Raw genomic sequence first — 25,822 nt, 5'->3', positions numbered from 1 at the left:
GTGAAGACTATTTCTTCCTAACAAAGATAGCCAACTTCGCCAAACGGGGGATGATTTAACAAAAGTGCATTTGCGAAAAAAGCACAATCGTTGCACGACTGTAACTAACCATAAACATCAATGCCTTTCTTAAAATCAATACACAGAAGTATATATTTTTAAACCTGCATATGTAACAGGGTTATATTGGTGATTCCCCTTGCCACTTTATTGTTAAGCCAATGGGTTTTTGGTTTGAGTTTGTCTTGCCTTCACCTACTCAACATGGCATCTTATTGGCTGGTTTGCGTAGCTTGCTTACGAGGGGGGATGTTCCAGTTAGAATCGTCCCAGTGAACAAGCACCAAACCAGCGGTAAGTTGTTGGTTGCAAAGCACTGTACATCAAAAGTTATTTTTATACTCTCAAGTGATAATTTAAATGTACAATTTATATCAAATTGTTTGTAAATGTTATTCGATAAGATGCAGCGGTTTTTGGAGAATATTTGTTGTGCATTTTGTTGTAGAGAATTCCCGCCAATATTAGCTAGCAACTTACTGTGTCTGGTGGGCGGGTTCATATATTTTGTACAGTGCGTGAGTGCAGAGTTGGATGGTGAGACGTGCATTGCATGACGTGCAATTTTGTGTCGTTCTTATCAGAATAAAGCTACATGACTGGTGCTACATGTTGGAGTTCCGTGTCGATGACTGATTGTACACAACGCAAGACGAGTACTGTTACACATATTTTGCTAAAATAAATCCAGGTTAACGAGTAATATTAACCAGGTGAAATTGTGTCACTTCTCTTGCGTTCATTGCATGCAGTCAGTGTATATGCAACAGTTTGGGCCGCCTAATTTGCCATAATTTTACGTAATTATGACATAACATTGAAGGTTGTGCAATGTAAAAGGAATATTTATGGATGCCACCCGTTAGATAAAATACAGAACGGTTCCGTATTTCACTGAAAGAATAAAGGTCTTGTTTTCGAGATGATAGTTTCCAGATTCGACCATATTAAAGACCTAAGGCTCATATTTCTGTGTGTTATTATGTTATAATTAAGTCTATGATTTGATAGTGCAGTCTGACTGAGCGATGGTAGGCACCAACATGCTCGTAAGCATTCATTCAAACAGCACTTTCGTGCGTTTTGCCAGCAGCTCCTCGCTGTGCTTCAAGCATTGAGCTGTTTATGACTTCAAGCCTATCAACTCCAGAGATTAGGCTGGTGTAGCCGATGTGAAATGGCTAGCTAGTTAGCGGGGTGGGCGCTAATAGCGTTTCAAACGTCACTGGCTCTGAGACTTGGAGTGGTTGCTCTGCAAGGGCAGCTGCTTTTGTGGAGCGATGGGTAACATAGGGGTGAGGAGAGGGACGGAAGCTATACTGTTACACTGGCAATACTAAAGTGCCTATAAGAACATCCAATAGTCAAAGTTATATGAGATACAAATCGTATGGAGAGAAATTGTCCTATAATTCCTATATTAACTACAACCTAAAACTTCTTACCTGGGAATATTGAAGACTCATGTTAAAAGGAACCACCAGCTTTCATCTGTTCTCATGTTCCGAGCAAGAAACTTAAACGTTAGCTTTTTTTACATGGCACATATTGCATTTTTACTTTCTTCTCCAACACTTTGTTTTTGCATTATTTAAACCAAATTGAACATGTTTCATTTTATTTGAGGCTAAATTGATTTTATTGATGTATTATATTAAGTTAAAACAAGTGTTCATTCAGTATTGTTGTAATTGTCATTATTACAAATACATTTATTTTTAAATCAGACGATTAATCGGTATCGGCTTTTTTTGGTCCTCCAATAATCGCTATCGGCGTGGAAAAATCATAATCGGTCGACCTCTAATATATATATAATTGTTTTTACCTTGGACCGGTCCTTAGTACAGACATTCTATCATTCATTACATCCATTGAGTCCAAACTCATTGGATGTTTGTTAGTGGCAGAGTTCTCCAGTTAAGGGGAGGGGAAGAGCAAGCCTATCCCAATGTCATTGACCCCCATCAAGGGTGTCTGGCTGGGGATCTGGAGGTCTGTGATTCTATACAGAGTGCATGGGGGTGCCACAGGTCAATGGCTTTAGTCAATATGGCATCTGTGTTCTCTTGTGGCACCTGCTAGAGGAAGGAGAAAACAAAACAAATCAATGTGTTTGGTAGAGAAAGGAGGTAAATCGTTTTGGTTGGCAGGGGTATGATCTTAGACAGGTCTAAAGAAACATGATATGAAGAAAATGTAGTCTATTCAGAGGAACCGAACAGCATATTATGAGTTGTCCTTCTGTTTGGCCCTGATCTGGCTATGCCATAAGGCTATGGGCTATACTAGTTCATTTAGAAGACAAGATTTGCTTAAAATTCTGTGCCACTATTTTATAGTATGAAGAATACAATTGAACATAGCTGAATAAAACAGAAAGGATATTTTTTCCAAACAATTTGAGGGTGTGCACGTCCGGCTGTTCTGTGTTGAGCGGTTAACAAAGAAACAGGTAGTCGAATATGCTTCATTTATAGTTATTTATGGAACTGTAGTTGTGATACAAATGTTCAAATCAAATCGTATTAGTCACATGCACTGAGTACAACAGGTCGTAGACCTTACAGTGAAATGTTTACTTATGAGCAGCTAACCAACAGTGCAGTTTCAAAAAATACGGATAAGAATAAGAGATAAAAGTAACAAGTAATTAAAGAGCAGCAGTAAAAAATAATATATATGGGGGGGTGCCAGTACAAAGTCAATGTGCGGGGAAACCGGTTAGTTGTTTTATACATTCTAAGACAGCATGACTCAACTAATGATGATTTGAAAAAAGTTGCATGAAAGGCATGAGCTCTGATTTTTTTTTGTTGAGCAGGCTGTACACACTTCATCAGTCTCTCATTCCCAATTTGACAAGCACTTGATAACGCCTCAAATCTTCCCCAAACTTGAAACTCACGCGGTGCGTATGTATGTCAGTTAGGCTCAACATCCCTTGTAATGTGGATTAATGTGCTTCAATTTAAGAAGTTTTTCGGCCACTTTAGTTGTGATACAAACCTTAGGCATATGGGCTAGGCTACATGAGGTGTGCAACTATGATTTTAAAAAGTTGCCAAAAAAAGCATGCGCTGTTTCTTGCCTGAAGCTGGGCATCATTCACAAGTGATAAAACAGTATACCATTCACAAGTGATAGGCTAATATTGACACCCATCACACTATTCATGATTTAATCTTGTCTTTACATACACTAAATAACATATGTGTGAAATTTGTTTTGATTTAGAATGGACCATTATCATGCAGCTGTCTCGAAACGGGGGCAGCGGGAAAAAATATATGTCATCTATGCACTTAAATAGCGAATGAGGATGCATTTCCCGTGATTCATTTTCATGCCAGCCAGGTGAGAATCCCTACTGCAGTGTGCAGTCCTGGGCCGGGCTCAATGTGGCCGGAGTCTAACGCGTTTAACCCGAACCCTTCCCATCTCCTTCAAGGTCACCCAAGTTGAGGTAAACGTTGCGAACCTAACCTACATGAATATAAATCTAAACCATGGAAGTGAGACTGTCATTATGCATAATGTACTTTGTAATATTCCTGTTATACCAGTGAAGCTGTATATTTTATATGACCAACTACCGCACTGATGTTAGCATAGTGTTAATTAGCACCCATTTGCATGTGAACTAGCTAATTGCTCACAGTGAGGGAATCTTATAACACTGAACAAAACAATAAACAATCACGTGAAAAAAACGAAACAGGTCCGTGTGGAACAAACACTGACACAGAAAATAATTACCCACAACTCAAAAGTGAAAACAGGCTACCTAAGTATGGTTCTCAATCAGGGACAACGATTGACAGCAGCTTCTGATTGAGAACCATACCAGGCCAAACACAGAAATCCCAAATCATAGAAAAAAGAACATAGACAACTCACGCCCTGACCATACTAAACAAAGACATAACAACAGAACTAAGATCAGATCAACGTGACAATACATGGCAAGTCAGGAAAAGTCATTGTAATTTGTCCAAACTGCAAACTGAAGTTAAATAGGAAAAACTTCAAAACACATTTACGAAGAAAGTATATATGTTGCTTTGAAACAGTGTCCAATGAAAGATTTTTGGCGTGTGAGTGCATTGATGTGAGAAATGGTGTGTTTTCAGTCAGAAATACATTTTCTGGTACAGCAACACCCATACATGTTGTACAAAATACTTGAGCTAATTCAGTTCCAACTGTGTTCAAAACGGTTATGCATGCTGGACTATTAAAAACATGTTGAATTGTACTTTTTCTTTACTTTCACATACACTGTGTTCACAGAAACATTTTTTTGGTGTGGATGATGTTCAGGTTGGATATTCCTCTAAATGATTCCACTGAACTGTACCATTTGATTGTCATTCCTGTATTGAAACTTGTACGTTGTTCACACCACAGGATCTACCAAAGCAAGGTTTCTCAAACAACTGTGGGGTGTTTGTTGTGATGGTAAGATGCTATTCAGTATGTTATATTAATCCTATTTTCTGTTATAACATATGAAAAGTTATCATTTCTGTGCTTGCAACATGCAAAGCACACTATTGTTATTGCTCATACCTTTCCTTGTTTATTACTCTTCACACTTTTTGGGACCTATTTCCTACAGTTTTTACACAATTCATATATCAATCTCCTGGAGAGCTGGATTCTGATGTGACAACTTGTTATTATTAATATTTACTATTACCATTATTGTTGTTGTCGTAACGATCCAATTTAACCTACTCTTAACTTACAGTACGCTCTGTCCATTGCAATGGAAGCACAGTGTGATTTCACTGAGGTATGTATAAATTATGAAATTCTCATCACTAGTGGATATGTTTTTTTGGGATCCCCATCCGATTGTGTGATTTTCTTTTTCAAAGGAAAACATGCAGCAAATTAGGCGATGGTGGTGTCTAGTTCTCCTGCAGAACTTTCCCATGCCGTAAGTATTGAACATTATAAAAACCTTTCATTTCCACCCTTAAAATCACTTGTTTCACTGTAGCCAGACTGACTTCAATATATTTTCATTTTGAATGTATGTCATTCACTCACTAAGGTCTGAAGAGGTTAAAAAGATTTTAAAAAACGAGTGAAAACAAAACACACTACAGGTAGGTGTTATATGATGAATGGTATAGTCTTAACCCCCCCTCTCATATGATGAATGGTATAGTCTTAAACCAATGTTTAAAGACTTAAACCCCGCCACTCTCCAATATATTTCAGGATGATGTAGAAGTCACAGCATGTCACATCAGCATCCAGCTGTGTAGGATCAGGTACTGTATAGGCTATTAGCTAAAGTAAGGTGCATTCTTGTACACACATCCCTAGAGGTTCCCTTACATTACTTAATGATCACAATCTGTTTCCTTTCTAGACGATACTGAAAACAAAATGAATGTGAACTGGGAGCTGTGAACTGGGTATGTAGTCTACTGTGTGTAATGCTGAAGGCTTGAGGTATGGCAAGATATAATAGTTGTGATGACTTGTTGAGTAGCTATAGATATCACTGAAAACCCCTTTCATAATAGTGTCTTTTGTTTGCATGGTAGAATTGTGAAAGTGGGGTGTAATTTGTCTTGATCACCCAATGAGGCACTACTCTTAATATTTATTCTTCCTTTTTCTTCAAGGAAGCAGATGTTCTTCTAAGGGACACCCTAGAGGCAGCAAGGTGGTGCAAACACCGTTTCCCTCCATAGTGTAATTGGGATGGACGGGGAAGACCGCATTACAACCCTTAAAGAACTATGGTTGTATGATGGCCTGGATGAAGAGGAAAATATTATCCTCAGGGAACCATTCATGTTCCATTTCCAGAGCGATAAGATGTTCTATGTGGAGGCAGTTGACAACAAGAAAATGACTGTCTTTGCCTTTTTTGAGGAGCAGGAGTGAAGCCATTTTTGAGGAGTGGTCAAACCTTGTTTTTGTCTGCTTTGTTAATTCTTTCAATTGTTAATTGTGTTATGTTGTTCAGTGAAGATGACGAAGCATGAAGTGAAAAGTGTTACAACTCACCTGCTGGTACTTTATATAATATTTCTTATGATCTTCAAAAATGAAATATGTTTGTATTCAACATGTGCCTGGTGCAAACGTGTGTGTTTGTATTCAGAGTGGGCCTGGTGCAAACGTGTGTGTTTGTATTCAACATGTGCCTGGTGCAAACGTGTGTGTTTGTATTCAGAGTGGGCCTGGTGCAAACGTGTGTGTTTGTATTCAGAGTGGGCCTGGTGCAAACGTGTGTGTTTGTATTCAGAGTGGGCCTGGTGCAAACGTGTGTGTTTGTATTCAGAGTGGGCCTGGTGCAAACGTGTGTGTTTGTATTCAGAGTGGGCCTGGTGCAAACGTGTGTGTTTGTATTCAACATGGGCCTGGTGCAAACGTGTGTGTTTGTATTCAACATGGGCCTGGTGCAAACGTGTGTGTTTGTATTCAGAGTGGGCCTGGTGCAAACGTGTGTGTTTGTATTCAACATGGGCCTGGTGCAAACGTGTGTGTTTGTATTCAGAGTGGGCCTGGTGCAAACGTGTGTGTTTGTATTCAGAGTGGGCCTGGTGCAAACGTGTGTGTTTGTATTCAGAGTGGGCCTGGTGCAAACGTGTGTGTTTGTATTCAACATGTGCCTGGTGCAAACGTGTGTGTTTGTAGTCAGAGTGGGCCTGGTGCAAACGTGTGTGTTTGTATTCAGAGTGGGCCTGGTGCAAACGTGTGTGTTTGTATTCAGAGTGGGCCTGGTGCAAACGTGTGTGTTTGTATTCAACATGGGCCTGGTGCAAACGTGTGTGTTTGTATTCAGAGTGGGCCTGGTGCAAACGTGTGTGTTTGTATTCAGAGTGGGCCTGGTGCAAACGTGTGTGTTTGTATTCAGAGTGGGCCTGGTGCAAACGTGTGTGTTTGTATTCAACATGTGCCTGGTGCAAACGTGTGTGTTTGTATTCAACATGTGCCTGGTGCAAACGTGTGTGTTTGTATTCAACGTGTGCCTGGTGAAAACGTGTGTGTTTGTATTCAGAGTGGGCCTGGTGCAAACGTGTGTGTTTGTATTCAGAGTGGGCCTGGTGCAAACGTGTGTGTTTGTATTCAGAGTGGGCCTGGTGCAAACGTGTGTGTTTGTATTCAACATGTGCCTGGTGCAAACGTGTGTGTTTGTATTCAGAGTGGGCCTGGTGCAAACGTGTGTGTTTGTATTCAGAGTGGGCCTGGTGCAAACGTGTGTGTTTGTATTCAGAGTGGGCCTGGTGCAAACGTGTGTGTTTGTATTCAGAGTGGGCCTGGTGCAAACGTGTGTGTTTGTATTCAACATGGGCCTGGTGCAAACGTGTGTGTTTGTATTCAGAGTGGGCCTGGTGCAAACGTGTGTGTTTGTATTCAACGTGTGCCTGGTGCAAACGTGTGTGTTTGTATTCAGAGTGGGCCTGGTGCAAACGTGTGTGTTTGTATTCAGAGTGGGCCTGGTGCAAACGTGTGTGTTTGTATTCAGAGTGGGCCTGGTGCAAACGTGTGTGTTTGTATTCAGAGTGGGCCTGGTGCAAACGTGTGTGTTTGTATTCAACATGGGCCTGGTGCAAACGTGTGTGTTTGTATTCAACATGGGCCTGGTGCAAACGTGTGTGTTTGTATTCAGAGTGGGCCTGGTGCAAACGTGTGTGTTTGTATTCAACGTGTGCCTGGTGCAAACGTGTGTGTTTGTATTCAGAGTGGGCCTGGTGCAAACGTGTGTGTTTGTATTCAGAGTGGGCCTGGTGCAAACGTGTGTGTTTGTATTCAGAGTGGGCCTGGTGCAAACGTGTGTGTTTGTATTCAGAGTGGGCCTGGTGCAAACGTGTGTGTTTGTATTCAGAGTGGGCCTGGTGCAAACGTGTGTGTTTGTATTCAGAGTGGGCCTGGTGCAAACGTGTGTGTTTGTATTCAGAGTGGGCCTGGTGCAAACGTGTGTGTTTGTATTCAGAGTGGGCCTGGTGCAAACGTGTGTGTTTGTATTCAGAGTGGGCCTGGTGCAAACGTGTGTGTTTGTATTCAGAGTGGGCCTGGTGCAAACGTGTGTGTTTGTATTCAGAGTGGGCCTGGTGCAAACGTGTGTGTTTGTATTCAGAGTGGGCCTGGTGCAAACGTGTGTGTTTGTATTCAGAGTGTTCCTGGTGCAAACGTGTGTGTTTGTATTCAACGTGTGCCTGGTGCAAACGTGTGTGTTTGTATTCAACGTGTGCCTGGTGCAAACGTGTGTGTTTGTATTCAACGTGTGCCTGGTGCAAACGTGTGTGTTTGTATTCAGAGTGGGCCTGGTGCAAACGTGTGTGTTTGTATTCAGAGTGGGCCTGGTGCAAACGTGTGTGTTTGTATTCAGAGTGGGCCTGGTGCAAACATGTGTGTTTGTATTCAGAGTGGGCCTGGTGCAAACGTGTGTGTTTGTATTCAGAGTGGGCCTGGTGCAAACGTGTGTGTTTGTATTCAGAGTGGGCCTGGTGCAAACGTGTGTGTTTGTATTCAGAGTGGGCCTGGTGCAAACGTGTGTGTTTGTATTCAGAGTGGGCCTGGTGCAAACGTGTGTGTTTGTATTCAGTGTTCCTGGTGCAAACGTGTGTGTTTGTATTCAACGTGTGCCTGGTGCAAACGTGTGTGTTTGTATTCAGAGTGGGCCTGGTGCAAACGTGTGTGTTTGTATTCAGAGTGGGCCTGGTGCAAACGTGTGTGTTTGTATTCAGAGTGGGCCTGGTGCAAACGTGTGTGTTTGTATTCAGTGTTCCTGGTGCAAACGTGTGTGTTTGTATTCAACGTGTGCCTGGTGCAAACGTGTGTGTTTGTATTCAGTGTTCCTGGTGCAAACGTGTGTGTTTGTATTCAACGTGTGCCTGGTGCAAACGTGTGTGTTTGTATTCAACATGGGCCTGGTGCAAACGTGTGTGTTTGTATTCAGAGTGGGCCTGGTGCAAACGTGTGTGTTTGTATTCAGAGTGGGCCTGGTGCAAACGTGTGTGTTTGTATTCAACGTGTGCCTGGTGCAAACGTGTGTGTTTGTATTCAGAGTGGGCCTGGTGCAAACGTGTGTGTTTGTATTCAACGTGTGCCTGGTGCAAACGTGTGTGTTTGTATTCAACGTGTGCCTGGTGCAAACGTGTGTGTTTGTATTCAGAGTGGGCCTGGTGCAAACGTGTGTGTTTGTATTCAGAGTGGGCCTGGTGCAAACGTGTGTGTTTGTATTCAGAGTGGGCCTGGTGCAAACGTGTGTGTTTGTATTCAGAGTGGGCCTGGTGCAAACGTGTGTGTTTGTATTCAGAGTGGGCCTGGTGCAAACGTGTGTGTTTGTATTCAGAGTGGGCCTGGTGCAAACGTGTGTGTTTGTATTCAGAGTGGGCCTGGTGCAAACGTGTGTGTTTGTATTCAGAGTGGGCCTGGTGCAAACGTGTGTGTTTGTATTCAACGTGTGCCTGGTGCAAACGTGTGTGTTTGTATTCAACATGGGCCTGGTGCAAACGTGTGTGTTTGTATTCAGAGTGGGCCTGGTGCAAACGTGTGTGTTTGTATTCAACATGTGCCTGGTGCAAACGTGTGTGTTTGTATTCAACATGTGCCTGGTGCAAACGTGTGTGTTTGTATTCAGAGTGGGCCTGGTGCAAACGTGTGTGTTTGTATTCAACGTGTCTGGTGCAAACGTGTGTGTTTGTATTCAACATGTGCCTGGTGCAAACGTGTGTGTTTGTATTCAGAGTGGGCCTGGTGCAAACGTGTGTGTTTGTATTCAGAGTGTGCCTGGTGCAAACGTGTGTGTTTGTATTCAGAGTGGGCCTGGTGCAAACGCGTGTGTTTGTATTCAACGTGTGCCTGGTGCAAACGTGTGTGTTTGTATTCAGAGTGGGCCTGGTGCAAACGTGTGTGTTTGTATTCAGAGTGGGCCTGGTGCAAACGTGTGTGTTTGTATTCAGAGTGGGCCTGGTGCAAACGTGTGTGTTTGTATTCAGAGTGGGCCTGGGGCAAACGTGTGTGTTTGTATTCAGAGTGTGCCTGGTGCAAATGTTTGTGTTTGTATTCAGAGTGGGCCTGGTGCAAACGTGTGTGTTTGTATTCAGAGTGGGCCTGGTGCAAACGTGTGTGTTTGTATTCAGAGTGGGCCTGGGGCAAACGTGTGTGTTTGTATTCAGAGTGTGCCTAGTGCAAACGTTTGTGTTTGTATTCAGAGTGGGCCTGGTGCAAACGTGTGTGTTTGTATTCAGAGTGGGCCTGGTGCAAACGTGTGTGTGTTTGTATTCAGAGTGGGCCTGGTGCAAATGTGTGTGTGTTTGTATTCAGAGTGGGCCTGGTGAAAACGTGTGTGTTTGTATTCAACATGTGCCTGGTGCAAACGTGTGTGTTTGTATTCAGAGTGGGCCTGGTGCAAACGTGTGTGTTTGTATTCAGAGTGGGCCTGGTGCAAACGTGTGTGTTTGTATTCAACATGTGCCTGGTGCAAACGTGTGTGTTTGTATTCAGAGTGGGCCTGGTGCAAACGTGTGTGTTTGTATTCAGAGTGGGCCTGGTGCAAACGTGTGTGTGTTTGTATTCAGAGTGGGCCTGGTGCAAATGTGTGTGTTTGTAGTCAGAGTGGGCCTGGTGAAAACGTGTGTGTTTGTATTCAACATGTGCCTGGTGCAAACGTGTGTGTTTGTATTCAGAGTGGGCCTGGTGCAAACGTGTGTGTTTGTATTCAGAGTGGGCCTGGTGCAAACGTGTGTGTTTGTATTCAACATGTGCCTGGTGCAAACGTGTGTGTTTGTATTCAACATGGGCCTGGTGCAAACGTGTGTGTTTGTATTCAGTGTTCCTGGTGCAAACGTGTGTCTTTGTATTCAGAGTGGGCCTGGTGCAAACGTGTGTGTTTGTATTCAACGTGTGCCTTGCGCACACCTCAGATGGACAAAAAAAGGTGGGCTATGAAGCCCCTAAATAAGATCTGTGGCAACCAATTACCTAGAAGTCACATAATTAATTAAATAAAGTCCACCTGTGTGCAATCTAAGTGTCACATAATCTCAGTGTATATATACACCTGTTCAGAAAGGTCCCAGAGTCTGCAAAACCAATAAGCAAGGGGCACCACCAAGCAAGTGGCACCATGAAGACCAAGGAGCTCTCCAAACAGGTCAGGGACAAAGTTGTGGAGAAGTACAGCTCAGGGTTGGGTTATAAAAAATATCAGAAACTTTGAACATCCCACAGAGCACCATTAAATCCATTATTAAAAATGGAAATAATATGGCACCACAACAAACCTGCTAAGAGAGGGCCGCTCACCAAAACTCACGGACTAGGCAAGGAGGGCATTAATCAGAGGCAACAAAGAGACCAAAGATAACCCCGAAAGAGCTGCAAAGCTCCACAGCGGAGATTAGAGTATCTGTCCATAGGACCACTTTAAGCCGTACACTCCACAGAGCTGAGCTTTACGAAAGAGTGGCCAGAAAAAAAGCCATTGCTTAACTAAAGAAAAACATAAGCAAACATGTTTTGGGTTCACCAAAAGGCATGTAGGAGACTCCCCAAACATATGGAAGAAGGTACTCTGGTCAGATGAGACTAAAATGTAGCTTTTTGGCCATCAAAGAAAATGCTATGTCTGGCGCAAACCCAACACCTGTCATCACTCCGAGAATACCATCCCATGTTTTTCATCAGCAGGGTCTGGGAAACTGGTCAGAATTGAAGGAACGATGGTGGCGCTAGATACAGGGAAATTCTTGAAGGAAACTTGCTTCAGTCTTCCAGAGATTTGGGACTGGGACGGAGATTCACCTTCTAGCAGGACAATGACCCTAAGCATACTGCTAAAGCAACACTCAAGTGGTTTAAGGGGAAACATTTAAATCTCTTATCTCCAATTGAGAATCTGTGGAATGACTTAAAGATTGCCGTACACCAGCGGAACACATTCCAACTTGAAGGAGCAGTTTTGCCTTGAAATGTCTAAAATCCCAGTGGCTAGATGTGCCAAGCTTATAGAGACATACCCCAAGAGACTTGCAGCTGTAATTGCTGCAAAAGGTGGCTCTACAAAGTATTGACTTTTTTGGGGGGGAGGGGGCGGGGGGGGGGGGGGGGGGGGTGAATAGTTATGCACGGTCAAGTTTTCTGTTTTTTCGGTGTTATTTCTTGTTTGTTTCACACAAAAAAATATTTCGCATCTTCAAAGTGGTAGGCATGTTGTGTAAATCAAATGATACAAACCCCCCAAAAATCCATTTTAATTCCAGGTTGTAAGGCAACAAAATAGGAAAAATACCAAGGGGGTTGAATACTTTCACAAGCCACTGTACGTTTGGCTACATAGTTAGTGGAATTCCCACGAGAGAGTAACAGTTAATGTGATTGGATGGCTAGGCTACCTGTATTTGACTTTGTGGTGTTTTAATTTTATTTTTGGCAGTGAAACGAGGCTACTCAGGTGAGAAAAAAACCTCACCCAAATGTAGAGCTCCGTTGGGAAATATAAATGGGCTGTTTGAAAATGTGAAGAAAAAATGTTTACAATTTTAAATAATAATTAAATGTGAATCACATTTTTATTTGGCGTACCCCTGACAGCATTGCGTGTACCCGTTTGGGAATACCTGGTCTACTGCAATCCAATGTCTGAGTCCAACTCACTTGAATCTAGTGAGTTGAATTCAGAAATTCAAGTTTGACAGACTTGTATAGTTGAAAATTGGACGATTTATACAATTCATTATTTGACTGTTATTTATTCTCTGAACATGATTTTGAAAACACTCTCTGACCAAGAACATTTAGGTTTTATGTGAGAGCCATCTGGCAGTCTAAACCAGGGGTGTCAAACTCATTCCATGGAAGGCCTAATGTCTGCTGGTTTTTGTTTTTTCCTTTGAATTCAGTGACCTTAATTCATCAATCAAGTACAAGGGAGGAGCGAAAATCTGCAGACACTCGACCCTCCATGGAATGAGTTTGACACGTATTCTAAACGATCATTAACAAGTTCTGTGTTTATTTCACACAATATTTATGACTATGAATACATGTCATGATGCTCATATCTTTGGCTTAGTGTGGTATTTTCATGTATTCGTACCAAAATCATCACAATCTTATTGACCAGACACACAAGTGCAATGATGTAACATTTTATTTGGAGAAATAGAAAAATTGTTACCATGTGTTAAAAGACAGCCCCATATTACACTAACAGTATAAACACTAAGCAATGTTATGACACCTCACATCCCATGCAAGAAACACTACTGTACTTCCAAATTCAAAGTAAACATAACACCTATTAATGTTCTTCAAAACACACATAAGACACTAACCCTCTCCCATCCAACCTTTTATACATTCATTACATTTAATTATTGTCACCAAAATGAATAAAATTTAAACTGCAGTACTATAGAGTTTGGAAAAATAATGTCTGACAACGAAGTGGCCGTATCATGCTGTCTGAGAGAACAAAGCCAATTTACACTGAACAAAAATATAAACGTAATATGTAAAGTGTTGGTCCCATATTTCATGAGATGAAATAAATAATCCCAGAAATGCTCCTTGCACACAAAAATATTATTTATCTCATTCTGTGCACACATTTGTTTGCATCCCTGTTAGTGAGCATTTCTCCTTTACCAAGATAATCCATCTACCTGACAGGTGTGGCATATCAAGAAGCTGATTAAACAGCATGATCATTACATAGGTGCACCTTGTGCTGGGGACCATAAAAGGCCCCTTTTAAATGTGCAGTTTTGTCACACAACACAATGCCACAGATGTCTCAAGTTTTGAAGGAGTGTGCAATTGGCATGCTTACTGCGGGATTGTCCACCAGAGCTGTTGCCAGAGAATTTAATTTTAATTTCTCTACAATAAGCTACATCCAATGTCATTTTTAGAGAATTTGGCAGTACGTCCAACCGGCTTCACAAGTGCAGACCACGTGTAACTACACCAGCCCAAGACCTCCACATCCGGCTTCTTGACCTGCGGGATTGTCTGAGGGGTGTGTGTGTGGGGGGTTGCTAAGGACTATTTCTATCTGTAACAAAGCCCTTTTGTGGGGAAAAAAATAACTGTGATTGGCATGCCCTGGCTCCCCAGTGGGTGCGCATGGCTGCCAAGTGGGTGGGCCTATGACCTCCAAGGCCCACCCATGGCTGCACCCTTGCCCAGTCATGTGAAATACATAGATTATGACCTAATTTATTTATTTAAATTGACTGATTTCCTTATATATACTGTAACTCAGTAAAATCTTTGAAATTGTTCCATGTTGCGTTTTATATTTTTGTTCAGTATACATAAAGTTTTACTTAAAATTTTACTTCAATTCTTATCCATTTTTTACCACTTTAAACAGAACAAACAACATGTGATGGTACCTCTTTATCTAGGACAGGCACATTTCTAACTGACCAATAAGTAGGTTTAACTTTCATAAGTAAAGCAAAAGGTAATATGTAAAAACTAAAAGTATGCAAAGATTAAGACAACTAAGTTAATGAATTAATGAATTTTTCCTCTTTTCCCTATGAAATGGAGCTAGAACTGAAGGAGGTGCGGCTGTAGGTGGAGCTGCTTATGACGTTGTATCGGCTGGAGGAGCTAGGCGACCCCAGGTCCACGCTGCCTCTCCGCGAGCCCGTCCTTGACCCGGTCCTGGAGCCCGAGGTGGACCCGGGAGCCGAAGAGAAGTTGTACGGACTACTGATCCCTCTGGAGGAGGTGGAGGCAGCTTGGAGCATCTTGACTCCCGTATTCTCCTCCAACAAGCAGTTATCCAATGCTTCTTTATAAGAGATCTTCAGCTTTGTCTTGGGACAGGTTAGGTTCTTGGCGTGGTGCCTCATGTCCTGGAGCTTCTGGGCTGCCCTCCCATCCAGCCAGCCCACTTTGAGAGCTTCCTCGATGGTTCTCCTGCAGCCCAGCTCTGGGTCGTACAGGCCTCCAGTGACAAACTGGAACTCCAGGAAGCGGTGGCCCGCCTCGTATGGAAGCCACTTCTCCTTCATGGCCTCGGCGGCAGACATCTTGCGTTTACACTTGACGTCTTCAAATCCAATGTAGGCCTTCTGGGCGGGCTTTAGCCTGGTAGCCATGTCATTCTCGATGATCCCCTGGCGGGAGGCCTCCTGGATGGACAGGCGCCTGCCATCGGAAGGGTTTACAATGCCTCCTGTGCAAGCCTGGGCCTCCAGTAGTCTCTGGGCAGAGATGCTGTCCACCAGGCCACGTTTGTGGGCCTCAGAGATGGAGATCTTCTCTAGGGCCTCCATATCAAAGATGGCACCCACAGGGCTTCGCTCCCCATCCAAGACCACAGCTTCAGCAGGGCCAGCCAGGGAGACTGAGATGCTAGCGATGTTCTTCAGGGAGCTGTGGGAAGGAGGGCCATCAGGCTGGGTAGAGGAGCTGATGGTGGTGGTTCTGGAGGTGGTGGAACTGCCAAAGGAGCCACCAGAGGAGCTGCCAATGCTGGAGCCATTTATGGTGGAGCTGCCAGTGGTGGAGCCACCAATGATGGAGCTCGTCTTCTCAGCCTTGTTGGAAGTGATCCGCTGAGAGGTGGTGGTTGATGAAGACAGGGAGGATGCTGATGTTGCTGATGCTCTGGCTTTGGATGAGGATGTTGAGGAGGAGGATCTGGTGGAGTTGGTCTTGCTGGTGATGATTTTAGCAAACTGTGCGAGAGTGATTTTCTGGGATTGGTACTGGTCGTACACTGATTGGTCAATCACCTTCTTCTCTAGCAGCTCTCTGATGTCATACTGGATCTCAGTCTTCCTGTCGATGATGACCAATCGCGAGGATCCATCCTGGGCTGTGATCGTAATCTCCTCCCACTCACACTCCTGCTGCGACAGCTCCAGGAAGGTCTCGTAGTCGATGAGCCCTTTGTCGTATGCTTCCTTCACACTCATCTCCTTATTGGTGTCTGGGTCTACGATCACCACCCTCCTCTTCCTCAGAGTATTCTTCTGCGTCGTTGTCTGTGGAGGCTCCTTCTTGTCCTTGATGGGCAGGAGAACCAGGCCAGTTTTCTGGTCTATGATGCAGCGTTTCTTTAGCTGGAGATAAGTCAGGTTGTCCTGGTTGTTGGGATCGAAAAAGCCCTTGGAGACGTCCGCTTCGTCTGTCAGGATCTGGTTCATCTCCTTGCCGAAGTAGCCCTTTTTATAGGCAGTCTCCACCTCGATGCGGTGGCTGTGCCTGGGGTCGATGATGCCACCGCTGGCAATCTGAGCCTCTAGTAGACGGATCCCATGTCCCTTCTCCATCAGCCCCTTCTCTATGGCTTGGAACAAGGAGATGATCTTGTCCGTGCCTGGGTCTTTGTACCCGGTGACGGCCCTCTCTGCAGACAAGAGTTTGTCTTTGAACTCCGGCCCAGCCAGGCCGCTCTTGTAGGCATCGGCCACGGTCAGACAGAGGTTGTTGATGGGATCGATCATGAATCCCGAGGCAGCCTGGGCTTCGAGGAGCTCCAGGGTTGTGCCAGGCCTCAGTAACCCTTCCTTCATGGCCTGGTAAATGGATAGGGTCTTGTGGTTGGCCTCGTCATAGACCCCTGCGATGCAGGTGGAGCCTCGGAGGTACGACCTCAACCGGTCCTCGATGTCCTGGCTGGTCAGTTTTCCATCCTTCAGTTGGTCCATGTCCGATTTCTCCAAGAGGTTAGCATCCATCAGATCCTTGATAGACACCTCTCCCCTGAGACCCTTCACCGTCATGGGCTTCTCTGGGGCAGGGAGGAGCAGGAGACCAGTGGTGGGTTCGGACTTGCATCTCCTCTTTAGGGAGACGTAGCTGGTTCCCATCTGGGTGTCTGGGTCCAGGTAACACTCAGGTCGTTGGTTTAAGGCCCTGTACAGGTCCTCGTCAATCAGGTCCCGGTCCATAGCTGCATCTTTAGGGAGGAAGACACTGAGGACAGGGTCTATGATGCCCCCAACAGACTCCTGGGCTTGCAGCATCCGTAGAGCTGTGTCTCTATCGATCAGGCCCTTCCTCATAGCCTGGCCTGCTGACAGGGGCTTGGTAGTATTGGGGTCGCGGTACCCCAGACAGGCAGCCTCTGCAGCCAGCAACCTCTCTCTAGCCTCCTCATCTACCACTCCTCTCTTAATTGCCTCCTCCACCGACATCTTCTCGTTGGCTCTGGGATCCACTATGTGGCCTGTGGCAGCTTGTGCCTCCAGCAGCATGGTGGCACTTTCTTCAGAGAGGATGTTGGCTCTCTTGGCCTCTGTGAGTGTCATTTTATCCTGACAGTTTCCAGCAACACCAGCGATGATGCCGGTCCCTTTCAGATTCAGTTTTATGTCCACAGATACCTCACGGACAGTCTTCTGACCCTTCAACAACTGGCCATAGGTTGACTTGTCGATGACCCCGCAGTCTAGCAGCTGCTTGGCTGTCACTGTCTTACGGACACTGTCGAAAATCAGTGTGGCGGGGTCCAGGTCTTTCTTCCCGTTCTCGTCCGTCTGGGTGTGTTTGGCGCAGGCGTTATGCTGCTCCCTGAGTTTCCTCAAATCTGCCTCCAGGGTGTCTCTGACAGAGGTCAATTCAGAGAGCTGGGTCTGCGTGATCAGCAGCCTGCTCTTATACCTGTCCTCCCCCTCCCTCAGCTCTCTCATCAGCCGCTCAATCTCAGTCTCAAGAGAACTCCTCTCCCGCTCCAGTTTCTCCTTCACGGAGTCGAACTGCCTCACCGCACCCTCCTTGGACTCGTACTGGCCCTTCCAGTACAGGAAGTCATTCTTGACCTGAATGGATGAATGTATGAAGGAATGGATAAAGGAATGGATGGATGAATTAATTTTATTTGACAAATTTTAAATAAATATATAAAGTTGCTTCTAGGCGGCAAAAGTGAAAACAATAATACACACCTTCTCGTTCTCCTCCTGCAGACGCAGTTTGAGGCGTAACTCGGACTCCAGAGAGAGTTTGATGCGATTTAGTTCTTCCTCCAGCTTCTGGGACATGGCCCTGTCCTGGTCTGTCTGTTTCAGCTTTAGCAGAAGAGCATCTCTCTCCACCACCATCTCACTGTACTGGGTCTTGGTGGACTGGATCAGAGAGGAGGTCTGGATGGGAAGAGGGGTTGATGGGGAGGGAGAGAGGAGATAGGGGTGGAGGAGAGAGACAGAGGAAGGGGCAATTATAATGAATTATTTTGTTTTAAAATGTCAAAATATTTTGATTTGGCATTTACAATATAAATGACATGTGACAGCATGCTTTGTTATTGAAGAAACACGACACAGCTCCAATAACTTACCCACACATAAACAATGCGCATTTATCATTTGTCAATTAAAATGATAAGAGTAAAGAGATTACCAGTTAAACCTCAACATGGATACATCAACACAATTCACACAATTAAGAGTGAGTGCAATTAACAGCACATTTGTACATTGTAGGTTTCTAGAATGCACAAAGGAAATAGGCAGACACAGTAGACTAGGACTGATATCTAGACTAGACAAAGGGACTTCAAGACTAGACAAGGACTTGAGGATGACACTAGAGAGACACAGACACCACAGGACCAGTGATGAAGACACTGTGGATCATTTTAGTCAAAACAAGCAATGGCAAAAAAGCATGCTGATTAGTCAATCACAGAAGACTCTTAGGGGAAAAAAAAGTGTTATTTGGCTGTCCCCATAGGAAAACCCCCTTTGGTTACAGGGAGAACCCTTTTTGGTTCCATGTAGAACCGACTGTGAAAAGGGTCCTATATGGAACCCAAAAAGGTTCAACATGGAATCAAAAAGGGTTCTTCAAATGGGGCCGAAGAACTATTTTAGGTTCTAGATAACACCTTTTTTTCTAAGAGTATAGTTCTGGGTGGGACAACAGTTTTGTGAGAGAAGGCAGAAGGGGAAACAGAGATTGCGTTTGCATGATATTTTTTTAAATCTAACGATTGCAAATTCCATCACAGAAGAATAACTTGTATGTGTTTCACAATCTAATTAGAGTAAAAAACTAAACAAAGAACAATTACAGGTATCAACAGGAGGTATTTCAGCATGCAAGAGAAAGCCTTGTCCACAGCCAGCCTAAAGCCTATTCCACTAAGACTTACTGAAGGAGTATAGTTTGATTTAGAGAAACACAGAACAGTCCGACATGAACCTCTAAAGGTCCAAGACAAGTACCTCCATGGCCTGCCTCTGGACTTGATCTATCTCCATCCTGAGTTTCTCCCTCTCTGAAGAGAGCTCTGCCACGAGGATCTGGGTCTCCACACTGCTTCTCAAGCTGCTCTTTAGCTGCAGCTCCAGAGCAGTGTTCTGGGACACCAGCTCGTCATCAGCCCCCTGCCTGGTTATCAGCAACTCCTCTCTCTCGTGCTTCACTCCCCTCAGCTCCTCCTCGAGCCGCAGTCGCTCCTTGGTCAGTGTCTGGGTCAGGGTCTGGAGTCTCTCCCTTTCTACAGAGCTCTCGTTGAGTGCCAGGCTCTTTTCCTCGATGGTCTTGTAGAGTGTTTCATTGCGCATGTTTGCCTCGCGGACTTTAGCCTGCTCTTGGAGGAGCTGTTGTTGGAGAGACTTCAGCTCTGAGCTCAGGGACGTCAGGCGCTCAGTGGAAGCCTTGAACTCCTTCAACCTACTCTCCAGCTCCACTTGGAGCTTCCTGTGCTCCTCCTCTCCCCTCCTCACCGTGGTTTGGGCCTCCTCCTGGCTCCGGCGTAGGGTGGCGATGGTGCTGGTGTACTCCCGCAAGGTGTGGGTGGTTTTCTGGAGCTCTGTCTCCACGTGTCTCCTCTTGGTCACCTCCTCCTGGTTGGTTCTCCTCAGGGCCTCCGCCTCCCCCTCTAGCCTATCAGCCGTGGCCTGCAGCTCCCTGACATGTCCCTGTAACCTGGTTACACTCTGCTCTGCCTTGTTCTTCTCACCATTCTCCTTCTTAAACTCTGTACGGATGCTAACCAGCTCTTCCTCCACTTCTCTCAGCCGGGTGACAGCCTGGGAGTAGGAGGCCTGCTTGGCCTGAATCTCCCCCAGGAGCAGTTCAAGACTGATCTTCTCCTCCTCCAGGGCTCTCCTCCTCCTCTGCTCCTCCTCCAGGCTGTGTGTGAGGTGAACCTGCTGGCCGCTCCTCTCCTGCAGGGCCTTTGTGAGCTCTGACACCTCCTCTCTATACTGATTACTATCCGCCCCTCTCTCCCTAACTAACATCTCCACCTGAGCCTCCAGCTCCCTCCTCCTCCGCACCTCCTCTGTGACCACAGATCTCTGAGCAAGCGCCTCCTCCTCGGCCCTCCTCCTCTGCTCTTCGGCTTGGCTCAGACACACCTTTAGCCTCCTGAGCTGGTCCTCCTGGTCTCTCCTCTCGGCCTCTAGCTTGTCACACTGCAGTCTGATGCCCTGGTCCACCTCCTCCCTCTGGGCAGACAGGTGCTGGATGTCTGTCCTGCAGAAGGTGATCTGGGACTCGTAGCTGAGCTTTAGGTTACTGATCTCCACACTGCACTGGCTCCTTACCTTAGACAGCTCCTGCTCCAGGTCCTTGCAGCGTCGCTCCTCCTCCTCCAGCTGCCTCCGTAGCCTCTCCGCCTCCCTATCCCGGTCACCAACGCTCTTCTCCACCTCCAGCTTTGCCCAGTTGGCCTCCTCCAGCTCCTTCTGCCTCCTCCTCAGCACCTGCTCGTGCTCCTCCTGCTGCTCCCGGTAGTGTTCCTCCGCCCGCATCCTCTTCCTCTTCTCCTCCTCGATGAGGGATGTGAGGCGGGCCACCTGCTCCTGCAGATCCTTCAGTTGGCTGTGGGTGGAAGCCAGGGAGTCCTGGGTGACGCTGCACTGCAGGGCCTTGCTCCTCTTCACCTCCTCCACAGAGTGGAGCTGCTCCTGCGACTGGGACAGCTCCAGCCGGTAGCGAGCTAACGCCTCCTCCAGAGAACTGTTCTTAGTGTTGCGGTACCCGATATCCTCTTTGAGGAGCCGTAGCTCCTCCTCCAACAGGTCAATCCTGGTGTTACGCATCTAGAGGAGGAGAAGGAAGGATTCGGGGTATTCGGGGTAGAGTGGAGGAAGTACATGCAAGGCTCTTAATAAAAATAAAAAAACATTGGTAGCACTGGTGCATGAAATTTAGTCTGCTGGTGATTGTCAAGCAAATGCTGTAACTTCCAGTCTCACATTAATTGACCAATATATTAACATAAGCACATCAGACATGCTTAATTTAGAGTTATTTATGTAACTGTAGTTGTGATCCAAACATTGGGCTAAATGTTTTGAATTTTAATACATTCTAAGACTGCATGATGTAACTAATGAAAAAAAGTTGCATGAAAAGGCATGAGCTCTGCTTAGTTGTTTTTTTGCAGGCTGTACACACTTCATCAGTCTCTCATTCACAATCTGACAAGCACTTGATAATGCCTAGAATTTCCCAGCGGCATCACTTTGTGTAACCGTAATGCCCCCTAAAACAATTCATGCCTTTTGCGGCATATTAAAGATATTGGATCAACCAACAAGATGAACGAAACTTGACCCATTCTATTCTGTGCGAGAAATAAATATTCCAAACATAGTCTGGGACAGTTGTGGGATGAGGTAGATCCCAAATGAATACAACCATTAGCATCAAAAAAACATAATGCAGTGTGGCTGACGCAACAGGTCAGAACTTTTATCTTAAAATGTTGATAAACTATGAGGCTATTTCTTCACATTATAAGCGCAGCAATCCTCCTACAGCAGTAGGCTGTAAGTGCAAATGTTCCATTACTAAGGAAAACACCATTTTCAAAAGTGACCACAAATGTGATGATTGCATGTAATACTTTTATTATAAAGGTGCATTCTCATGGTGAAAATTATCTTCCCCAAACTTCAAACTCACGCGTCTCGTATGTATGCAAGTTTGGCTTTACAACAGGTGTAGAGCCTATTTAATGTACTGAATTTATAGAAATTATTTGGCCACTTTAGTGTTGATACAAACCATTTCAAAACATATAGGCCTATGGACATGAGGTGTGTGACTATGATTTGAAAAAGTATCAAAAAAAGGTATGCGTTTCTGGCCTTACCTCACACAAGCTGGGCATCATTCACAAATCAGTCTGATGGGTGACAATGTCAGCCTATTCTTGATTTAATCTGGTCTTTACATATACTAAATAATATAGGTGTGAAATTTGTTGATTTAGAATGGACCATTATCATGTACCTGTCTCAAATCAGGGAAAGGGGAAAAAATAAATGTCATATATGCACTTCAATAGTGAATGGAGGACACTTTTCCCATGGTTCATTTTCATGCCAGCCAGGTAGGCTATACTCCTGTTGTAAAGAGAAGCAATGTGCTTAATATTAGGAAAGTTGAGAAATACATATAGTAGGCCTAGCCTATTGAACGCTGATGGGATCCTCCTCTTTTTAAGAGGCCATCACTCTGTATTTTTCATGAAATCATAGCCTATAGAAATGTTGTGCAACATGAGCTCATAGGCTCTGATGAAGTGTTTGCTTCGATTTTCGATTACATTTGCATTGATGTCAGAGTGATTAGAGGGACAATAGAGTGTTGAGTACCCGGCAGTTACCAAGTTTGGTAGGCTACTAATGACCATGAGCAGCATCAGAGCTTGGAGAAGCCTAACTACCGTGACTAAACAGTCACATGGAATTTGACCGATGTCATGGCTTGTGACCGCTGGTGTGGAGGTAATACGATCACCATAACAGCCCTATTCCCAACTTAAATAAGTTTGGAGCACACCATTAAATTTAGGAGCATGAGAAAATAGGATTTATCTAATCGATTGAGAAACGAATAGGTAACCCTGTAAATGCATTTGTTTATTATGAAAAGCAAAAAAGTTGATTGTAATTTTAATGACCGGTATTTCTAAGTCATTTGTAGAATATTAAGCTTTCTACATATAGTGCATTCAGAAAGTATTCAGACCCTTTGACTTTTTCCACATTTTGTAACGTTACAGCCTTATTCTAAAATGTATTAAAGAGTTTTTCTTCATCAATCTACGCACAATACCCCATAATGAAAAACAGAAATACGTATTCTGAACCTTTGTTATGAGACTCAAAATTAATCTCAGCTGCATTCTCTTTCCATTGATCATCCTTCAGATAGTTCTACAACTTGATTGGAGTCCACCTGTGGTTAATTCAATTGATTGAGATGATTTGGAAAGGTACACACACACCTGTCTATATCTGATCCCACAGTTGACAGCATGTCAGAGCAAAAACCAAGCCATGAGGTCGAAGGAATTGTCCGTAGAGCTCAGAGACAGGATTGTGTTGAGGTACAGATCTGGGGAAGGGTACCAAAACTATGTCTGCAGCATTGAAGGTCCCCAAGAACAGTGGCCTCCATCATTCTTAAATGGAAGAGGTTTGGAACCACCAAGACACTTCCTAGAGCTGGCCACCCGGCCAAACTGACAAATCGGGGGAGAAGAGCCAGGGAGGGGAGGTGACTAAAAACCTGATGGTCACTCTGACAGAGCTCCAGAATTCCTCTGGAGATGGGATAAACTTCCAGAAGGACAACCATCTCTGCAGCACTCCAACAATCAGGCCTTTATGGTTACGTGTCCAGACAGAAGCCACTCTTTAGTAAAATTCACATGACAGCCCGCTTGGAGTTTTCAGAAGGCACCTAAAGGACTCAGACCATGAGGAACAAGATTATCTGGTCTCGGAATATTTGGCTTGAATGCCAAGCGTCACGTCTGGAGGAAACCTGGCACCATCCCTACGGTGAAGCATGGTGGTGGCAGCATCATGCTGTGTGAATGTTTTCAGCGGTAGAGACTGAGAGACTAGTCAGGATCGAGGAAAAGATGAACGGAGCAAAGTAAAGAGATCATTGATGAAAACATGCTCAAGATCATTCAGGACTTGAGACTGGGGCGAAGGTTCACTTTCTAACAGAACAATGACCCTAAGCACACAGCCAAAACAGCACAGAAGTGGCTTTGGGACAAGTCTCTGAATGTCCTTGAGTGGCCCAGCCAGAACCTGAACCCGATCTAACATCTCTGGAGACCTGAAAACAGCTGTGCAGCGACGCTCCCCATCCAACCTGACAGAGCTTGAGAGGACCTGTAGAGAAGAATGGGAGAAACTCCCCAAATACAGGTGTGCCAAGTTTGTAGCGTCATACCCAAGAAGACTCGAGGCTGTAATCACTGACAAAGGTGCTTCAACAAAGTACTGAGTAAAGGGTCTGAATACTTATGTAAATGTGATAAGAAAAATATAAATTAGCAAAAAAATTAAAACATGTTTTTGTTTTGTCATTATGGAGTATTGTATGTAGATTGATGAGGGAGGAAAAAACTATTTAATACATTTTAGAACAAGGCTGTAACGTAAGAAAATGTGGAAAAAGTCAAGGGGTCTGAATACTTTCCGAATGCACTGCAGTTTTTAGGGCATTATAAAATCGGTGTTATTATTTGTCTAATTCCATTTTGTCCCAAATATACATTTTAGTCATTTATTAGACGCTCTTATCCAGAGCGACAAAGGAACAATTAGGGTTAAGTGCCTTGCTCAAGGGCACATTGACAGAGTTTTCACCTAGTTGGTTTGGGGATTCAAACCAGCAACCTTTTGGTTACTGGCCAAATGCTCTCATCCATGCCACCCATTATCTTGGTTTTGTTTTTCCAGGTTTAGGATTTAAAAAAAAAAAATTCAGGTTTTCGCTATCTAAATAACACTTTTTAATCTGAAAATAACAAAATTGGATGTTCTAAGTCTGAGGTCTGGGACAAATATAAGAAATGTGTATTTTTTTGTGTACTTTGGTGTTTCTATAAACTAGGGCATCAGTGAGGATTTCCTACAATGGACGACTTGTTACAGCTGTTGATAAGTTATTGATAATAACATGCCAATTTTTTTTTCTGTCATTATATTAAGATATATGGGGGTATTTCATAGCTATATTCAAGAAAATATACGAGTTGATTTAAACCTTTATCATAGTTGGTGTCTTGACAGATTTGTCCAAAATCATGTGACATAAAACATTTACTTTTCTGTCCTTGCATTTATGGCAGTGTAAGTTGTCGTTACAGTTGAAGTCGGAAGTTTAAATACACTTAGGCTGGAGTCATTAAAACTTGTTTTTCAACCACTCCACAAATTTCTTCTTAACAAACTATAGTTTTGGGAAGTCAGTTAGGACATCTACTTTATGCATGACACAAGTAATTTTTCCAACAATTGTTTACAGACAAGATTATTTCCCTTCATTCACAACTCCAGTGGGTCAGAAGTTTACATACACTAAGTTGACTTTGCCTTTAAACAGCTTGCAAAATTCCAGAAAACGATGTCATGGATTTAGAAGCTTCTGATAGGCTAAATTACATGATTTGAGTCAATTGGAGGTGTACCTGTGGATGTATTTCAAGGCCTACCTTCAAACTCAGTGCCTCTTTGCTTGACATCGTGGGGCCATAACCACTGCGCCACCCGGGAGGCCTCGTGAGTTGAGGTTTTACCAAAAGGTTCTATTTTGGTTTCATCTGACCATATGACATTCTCCCAATCTTCTTCTGGATCATCCAAATGCTCTCTAGCAAACTTCAGATGGGCCTGGACATGTACTGGCTTAAGCAGGGGGACACGTCTGGCACTGCAGGATTTGAGTCCCTGGCGGCGTAGTGTGTTACTGATGGTAGGCTTTGTTACTTTGTTTCTGGTGTCCTTTGACAGCTCTTTGGTCTTGGCCATTGTGGAATTTGGAGTGT

General features: G+C 44.2%; 1 protein-coding gene and 1 long non-coding RNA gene across 4 annotated transcripts in view; one reads left to right on the top strand and one right to left on the bottom strand.

The window, feature by feature from the left end:
* Positions 1–4,476: 4,476 nt before the first annotated feature.
* On the top strand, positions 4,477–6,310 carry LOC149983601 (uncharacterized). Its single transcript, XR_016496419.1, has 6 exons — positions 4,477–4,521; positions 4,814–4,858; positions 4,944–5,005; positions 5,293–5,345; positions 5,447–5,492; positions 5,706–6,310. It is a non-coding gene; the product is annotated as an uncharacterized LOC149983601 (long non-coding RNA).
* Positions 6,311–13,171: 6,861 nt separating this feature from the next.
* LOC110524668 (desmoplakin-B) overlaps positions 13,172–25,822 on the bottom strand; it is a 39,666-nt gene continuing 27,015 nt past the window's right edge. The window contains exons 22-24 of one of the 3 annotated variants that reach the window (XM_021604515.3): positions 19,233–21,059; positions 17,952–18,149; positions 13,172–17,825 (exon numbers count right to left, since the gene is read on the bottom strand). In XM_021604515.3, the coding sequence (XP_021460190.3) occupies positions 14,586–17,825; positions 17,952–18,149; positions 19,233–21,059 (5,265 nt within the window). In that variant the 3' untranslated portion in view covers positions 13,172–14,585. The remainder of the gene's footprint in view (positions 17,826–17,951; positions 18,150–19,232; positions 21,060–25,822) is intronic. The other 2 variants (XM_021604516.3, XM_021604517.3) reach the window with 2 other exon arrangements.

Source organism: Oncorhynchus mykiss, chromosome 5 (genome assembly GCF_057628025.1).
Source record: "Oncorhynchus mykiss isolate SJ-2025 chromosome 5, ASM5762802v1, whole genome shotgun sequence".
Classification (NCBI taxonomy): Eukaryota; Metazoa; Chordata; class Actinopteri; order Salmoniformes; family Salmonidae; genus Oncorhynchus; species Oncorhynchus mykiss.
This window is presented reverse-complemented; position numbering and strand designations above follow the sequence as displayed.